This window comes from Rana temporaria, chromosome 5, assembly GCF_905171775.1.
Source record: "Rana temporaria chromosome 5, aRanTem1.1, whole genome shotgun sequence".
NCBI lineage: Eukaryota > Metazoa > Chordata > Amphibia > Anura > Ranidae > Rana > Rana temporaria.
In genome coordinates, this window is record NC_053493.1 from 78,748,786 (window position 1) to 78,756,078 (window position 7,293).

The 7,293-nt window shown below is 38.5% G+C and overlaps 1 protein-coding gene across 7 annotated transcripts in view; it reads left to right on the forward strand.

The window, feature by feature from the left end:
• Positions 1-4,992, forward strand: part of KMT2C (lysine methyltransferase 2C) — a 310,800-nt gene extending 305,808 nt beyond the window's left edge. For all 7 annotated transcript variants that reach the window (XM_040352734.1, XM_040352731.1, XM_040352735.1 and 4 more), the window contains one exon: positions 3,107-4,992. In XM_040352734.1, the coding sequence (XP_040208668.1) occupies positions 3,107-3,199 (93 nt within the window). In that variant the 3' untranslated portion in view covers positions 3,200-4,992. The remainder of the gene's footprint in view (positions 1-3,106) is intronic.
• The last annotated feature ends 2,301 nt before the right edge of the window (positions 4,993-7,293 follow it).

Below are 7,293 nucleotides of genomic sequence, written 5' to 3' on the forward strand. Positions count from 1 at the left end.
TCGCTGGATCGGGTAAAAGGCAAGTATTGTCCTAGGTTAACTTCACTGAAGAGTAAGCTGTACGCAATAGTTTAGAAGCGCACTTCAGGGACCAGGATGAACCCATCTCTGAATACCCACTAATAGATGTGTTAAAGTCCTTTAAAGGGATTATTATGTCCTTTCTCCTCTCTCTTGCTATTAACCACTAGCTACCCTGCCCAAGACAATTCTGAAAGCAAAGGTCTGAAAAAAATAAATAAAAAATTGTTGGAATTTTTTTACGTGACACAATTTTTGCACAGCTGTTTTTTAAATTGCTATTTTTATTATGCACAAAAAAAGTTTATTACCCAATTGTTTGGTAAAATGTAAAAGATGTTTCGAGTAAATAGATGCCCAACATTTCACGCTTTAAAATTGCGTACTTTCGTGGAATGGCGACAAACTATGTTCATTTCCATAGGCATGGCTTTAAAAGCCTTTATACTTACATTTACATATGCATGCGCAACGTACGTATGCATTCGCGTGTGAGCATGGGGGACACTTTCAATTGTTAAATAAATATATATATATATATATATATATATATATATATATATATATAATTTAATACAATACTATTATTATTATTTTTATTTTTTTGAGACGTGTTGCTGCCATTCATTTCAAAAGTACCTTTTTTTCTTAAAATGGTCCATTTTATCAGTTTAAACATTTGATATGTTTTCTGTTGTGAATAAAATATGGGTTTGAGATTTGAAAATCATTGCATTCTGTTTTTATGTACATTTCACACAATGTCCCATTTTTTTTGGAATTGGGGTTGTATATAGGAATAGACACTTCCCTCTAAAATGTAGTACTTATGGTGTAATTCTACCCTGATAAGCTTGGGTTTACCTCCCTAGCCCAACACTTATAACTGCTTCACTCAGTATATGTAAGCTTCTTGGCAATGGATTTAGAATGTTTGTATATACAGTGCCTGGAAAAAGTATTCATACACCTTGGAATTTTCCACATTTTGTTATGTTATAACCAAAAACACAAATGCATTTTATGTGATCAACACAAAGTGGCACATAATTGTGAAGTGGAAGGAAAATGATAATTGTTTTTCAATTTTTTTAAAAAAAATATATAGCTGAAAAGTGTGGCGTGAATTTGTATTCAGCCCCTTTTCCCTGATACCCCTAACTAAAATCTAGTGGAACTAATTGCTTTCAGAAGTCACCTAATTAGTAAATAGAGTCCACCTGTATGTAATTTAATCTCTGTATAAATAAAGCTGTTCTGTAAAGCCCTCAGAGGTTTGTTAGAGAACCTTAGAGAACGAAGAGCATCATGAAGGCCAAGGAACACACCAGATAAGTCCAGGGATAAAGTTGTGGAGAAGTTCAAAGCAGGGTTGGGTTATAAAAATAAATATCCCAATCTTTGAACATGTCACTGAGCACTGTTCATTCCATCCAAAAATGGAAAGAGTATGGCACAACTTCAAACCTGACATGGCCATCCATCTAAACTGACAGGCCAGGCAAGCAGAGCATTCATCAGAGAAGCATCCAAGAAGCCCATGGTAACTCTGGAGGAGATGCAGAGATCCACAGGTCAGGTGGGAGAATCTGTCCACAGGACAACTATTAGTTGTGCACTCCACAAATCTGGCCTTTATGGAAGAGTGGCAAGAAGAAAGCCATTGTTGAACGAAAGCCATAAGAAGTCCTGTTTACAGTTTGCAAGAAGCCATGTGAGGGATACAGCAAAGAAGGTGCTCTAGTCAGATGAGACCACAATCAAACTTTTTGGCTATTAAAGCAAAACGCTGTGTGTGGTGGAAAACTAACATTGCACGTCACCCTGAACATACCATCCCTACTGTGAAACATGGTGGTGGCAGCATAATGTTGTGGGGATGTTTTTCTTCAGTAGGGACAGGGAAGCTGGTCAGAGTTGATAGGAAGATGGTTAGAGGACAAATACAGGGCAATCTTAGAAGAAAACCTGTTAGGCCCCGTACACACGACAGAGTTTCTCGGCAGAATTCAGCGAGAAACTCGGTCAGAGCCGGATTCTGCCGAGAAACTCTGTCGTGTGTACACTTTCGGCCTGATGGAGCCGACGAGGAACTCGTCGAGAAAATAGAGAACATGTTCTCTATTTTCTCGTTGTTCTATGGGAGAACTCGGCCCGCCGAGCTCCTCGGCGGCTTCAGGGCTGAACTCGCCGAGGAACTCGATGTGTTTGGCACGTCGAGTTCCTCGGCCGTGTGTACGAGGCCTTAGAGTCTGCAAAAGACTTGAGAGTGAGGCAGAGGTTCACCTTCCAGCAGGACAACCCTTAACATGCAGCCAGAGCTACAATGGAATGGTTTAGATCAAAACATATTCATGTGTTAGTCAAAGTCCAGACCTAAATTTAATTGAGAATCTGTGGCAAGACTTGAAACTTGCTGTTCATAGACGTTCTCCATCCAATCTGACAGAGCTTGAGCTATTTTGTAAAGAAGAATGGGCACAAATGTCACTCTCCAGATGTGAAAAGCTGAAAGAGACATCCCCCAAAAAGACTTGCAGCTGTAATTGCAGTGAAAGGAGGTTCTATAAAGTATTGCTTTAGGAAGGGCTGAATACAAATGCACACCACACTTTTCAGGTATTTATTTGTGAAAAAAAATTATTTACTTTTCACTTCACAATTATGTGCCACTTTGTGTTGGTCTATCACAGGGATCTTCAAACTACGGCCCTCCAGCTGTTGCAGAACTACACATCCCATGAGGCATTGTAAAACTCTGACATTCACAGACATGACTAGGCACGATGGGAATTGTAGTTCCTGAACAACTGGAGGGCCATAGTTTGAGGATCCCTGGTCTATCAGATAAAATCCCAATAAAATCCATTTATGTTTTTGGTTGTAACATGACAATGTGGAAAACTTCAGGGGAGTCGTCATGTCCATGCACTGTATGTAACAAATGCACAAGACACTGTCCCTGTTCTTTATGAAACATTTAAACTCAGTGTTTTTTTTTTGTTTTTTTTATGCGTTTATTTTATGTCTGAACATTTATGCACTTTTACATTAGAATTGATTGCTTTGTGTCTTATCTTTTCAGCTCTGTTATGATTATAAGTTTGATTTTGAAGATGATCAGCACAAGATCCCCTGCCACTGTGGTGCCGTTAACTGCCGGAAATGGATGAACTGAAAGCATTCCTTGCTACTCCATGGTTTTACTTGTCCCTGAGATGTGATTAAACATGCTGGCAAAATGATACATGTGTGTCTTTAAAACCTGCTTAGCAAGTGAAACTAGATGCTGCCTAAGGAGGAGGAGGCCGCTGTCACGCCCCTCTGGTGTTCCGACCAGGCAGCTGGTTTCTGAGCGAGTCCAGTGCTTTTGCTTCGTGTTCACTGAAGAAAATGTTTTACTGGGTCAAGAAACACGTCAGCAAGCGGACAAATACCTGAATGTAAGACTGAGATCACCAGCGAAAGAAGATGCCCAGCGTGCTGGCCACAGCCTTATATGAAAAAAGGGGCAGGCCCTCTAATAAAGAAAACTAAATAAATAAACGTAGACACCACTGAACAAGGAATGTACTGAAACGACTTCCTTAGGGATAGAGCTAAGGGAAAATAACTTGCACTAAAATACATTTAAAATACTTGATTCCATGAGTCAGTTTATTGTAGTTTTTTTTTTTTTATTTCTGTAAAATAAGAGAAACTTTTTGTATTTATTATTGGATAACTGAATGAAGCTATTTTTTAAAAGAAAAAAAAATAGAAGAAAGCCAAGCTGCTGCTGTTACTTGCAGAATTAACACACATTATGTTACTTTGTACAGCTGTGTAAATAATTTGAAAATATAATACAATATAAAATAGTGATTGACCAAATGCTACCAGACTCTGCAGCAGTTTGGGTGCTAATTTTGAAAAAAAAAAATTAAGATAGGGATGTTACAATGTGATTTTTTTGTATCATATAAGAATTTATATTTTTTGGTTCTTACCAAAAAACAAAAAAATAAAAATGAAAAAAAAAGTTCAAGTTTAGAGAAAATTGTGGTCTTTTTGTTTGAAATTTGATGGCATGTATTTTTTTCTTTTTGGTTTAACATTGATCAAGTTTGGTCCTGCTTGTTTTTGTTTTCACATTTCAAGTCAAATTGTAACATCCCTGTTCTTTTCCAGTCAGGTTCTTTGTGCTTATATTTTTTGATAACTGTGAATAACTGCTAAAACTACCCAAATGGAGGGCTCTGCTTTTCTTTTCTTTTTTTCTTTTTTTTTTTTTTTTCCTATTGGCTTACATATAAAAAAAAGGAAAAAACATGTCAGGTTTAGGTCATCAGTTAATGAATCATGAGAAAGGAAAATGATTCATGATAGCATTTTTGCTATTAAATAAAAAAGATTAATTGTAGAATACAGTACTTGCAACTGCAGAACTTTGGAAAAATTAATTTAAAACATTTGTAAGAATTTTTGTTTACATTTCTTAAAAAAAGATACAAGTTGTGCTTGCTTGTAGAAAGTTTGTTTTTGAATTTTTCTTTTCTTTTTTTTTTTTTTTACTTCAAATTCCGGTACTGACACTTCACAGGCTGAATATAAAAAAAAAAAAAGCTTTTTATTTGTGTGCACAATGGAAGTCGACTGTATGCTCTTGATCTATTCAGTCACACAGTCTTGAACTTGTAATGTATATGGCATGATGTATTTTTTATCGTACAAAAGAAATGAATTGTATATATTTTTTTTCTCTTGGTAAATAGCTGTATGAAATTGTTTCTTGAATATTTTTCTTCTTGTAAAATATCTCAACATCCTACCAGTATTTGTCCTACAGTTCATTTTTTTCTGTCCTGTAAAATAGTATCTAATGTTGGCAAAAAATGATTTTTGGAGTATACAGAGTGTTATGGGTTTTGGAATTTGTGGAAGCAGATTTAGAAGATCAGCATTTACAAATAAAATATTTTACAACTATAACCTTTTGTGTGATCTCTTTTTCAGGCTACTTGTGATCTGCAAAAATGTAGATTAATTACTGGTAATAACAAATGCACTAAATGTGGCTAAAAGTTTGTAGACACTTAGGCTGGTTTCACAAGTGCGGGACTCTGTAATGTGCATCCGTCTGCTTAGCAGGGGATCTCTCTGCTGAACAGGTAGATGATAGGTCCGTGTCTGCTCTGCTATGCAGTGCGGATATGGACACAGCCCTGCTGTTCTCTGAGGTGATCGATGGAAACAGACCGCCCGTTCATCCGATCCACTGGACGGATGGGGAATAGATTCCCCCATCCACCTGTTTTTGTCAGGTCGGATTGGACCAGCCCGGGTGAAACCAGCCCTAGCCATCAATTACCTTTTATGATGAGCTTGTTGGACATCTCATTCCAGACATAGGGCAAAGAATCAATAACACAGCCATACAATCTCCACTGCCAAGTCATTTTAAATGATTGTGCCCTTTCAACTTTGTTGCAACAGTTTGAGGAAAAACTGTTTGTTCCAGCAGAACTGTGCCCCTCTGCACCACTGTGGTGTGCATTTGTATTCAGCCCCCCTGAGTCACTACTTTGTAGAACCACCTTTTGCTGCAATTACAGCTGAAAGTCTTTTTGGGGATGTCTCTACCAGCTTTGCACATCTAGAGAGTGACATTTTTGCCCATTCTTCTTTGCAAAATAACTCAAGCTCTGTCAGGCTGGATAGAGAGAACATCTGTAAACAGCAATTTTCAAGTCTTGCCACAAATTCTCTAATGGATTTGGGTCTGGACTTTGGGCCATTCTAATACATGAATATGCTTTGATCTAAACCATTCCATTGTAGCTCTGGCTGTATGTTTAGGGTTGTCCAGTTGGAAGGTAACCTCTGCCTGCCAAGTCTTTAGCAGACTTGAGAACAGGTTTTCTTCTAAGATTGCCCTGTATTTGGCTCCCTCAATCTTCCCATCAACTGACCAGCTTCCCTGTCCCTGTTGAAAAAGCATCCCCACAACATGATGCTCCACCACCATGTTTCACGGTGGGTATAGTGTTTTCAGGGTGATGTGCAGTGTTTGTTTTCTGCCACACACAGCATTTTGCTTTTAGGCCAAAAAGTTCAATCTGACCAGAGCCCCTTCTTCCACATGTTGGCTGTGTCCCCCACATGGCTTCTCGCAAACTGCAAATGGGACTTCTTATGACTTTCTTTCAACAATGGCTTTCTTCTTGTCACTCGAACATCTGAGATGTGGATCTCTGCAGCTCCTCCAGAGTTACCATGGGCCTCATGGCTGCTTCTCTGATTAATGCTCTCCTTGCCCGGCCTGTCAGTTTGGGTGGATGGTCATGTCTTGGTAGGTTTGCAATTGTACCATACTCTTTCCTTTTCTCTTTCGTTCATAGACGGACACAGCCTTCATTGACCTTAGGGTTATGCTTCAAATCTCCTGGTAGGAAGAAGCATAACCCTAAGGTCAATGAAGGCTGTGTCCGTCTATGAACTAAAGAGAAATGGATTTTACGGTGAGTACAAAAATCCTTTTTTTCAGATGATGGATTGAACAATGTTCAAAGCTTGGGGTATTTTTTTTAATAACCTAACCCTGCTTTAATTTTCTCCATGACTTTATCCCTGACCTGTCTGGTGTGTTTTTGGCCTTTGTGATGCTGTTTGTTCGCTAAGGTTCTCTAACAAACCTCTGAGGAGATCACAGAACAGCTGTATGTATACTGGGATTAAATTACAATTGAAATGTAAGTGTGCCTGAAAAGGACAGCAGCACATTCCTTGAAGAGTAAACAATATGATGTCAAAAGAGATTGGGATTTTAGAGGTGCTAGAACTTCCCTCTCAGAATACAAATCAAATGCATGAATGAGAAGAAAAGAAGGTTTATTATACAAATAGTAAAAAAGACATACTGGGGGTTTAACCCCTTAAAATCTTAAAGGGGTTGTAAAGGTACAATTTTTTTTCCTAAATGGCTTCCTTTACCTTAGTGCAGTCCTCCTTCACTTTCCTCATCCTTCGAGTTTGCTTTTAAATGTCCTTATTTCTTCTGAGAAATCCTCACTTCCTGTTGTTCTGTCTGTAACTACACACAGTAATGCAAGGCTTTCTCCCTGATGTGGCGTGTTGTGCTCGCCCCCTCCCTTGGACTACAGGAGAGTCAGGACACCCACTAACACACAGCTCCTTTCTCCATCTGCAACGTAGAGAGCATCCTGACTCTCCTGTAGTCCTGTGGCTCATTATTTGCCCATTCAAATTTATCGGGATATTGTAACACCACAT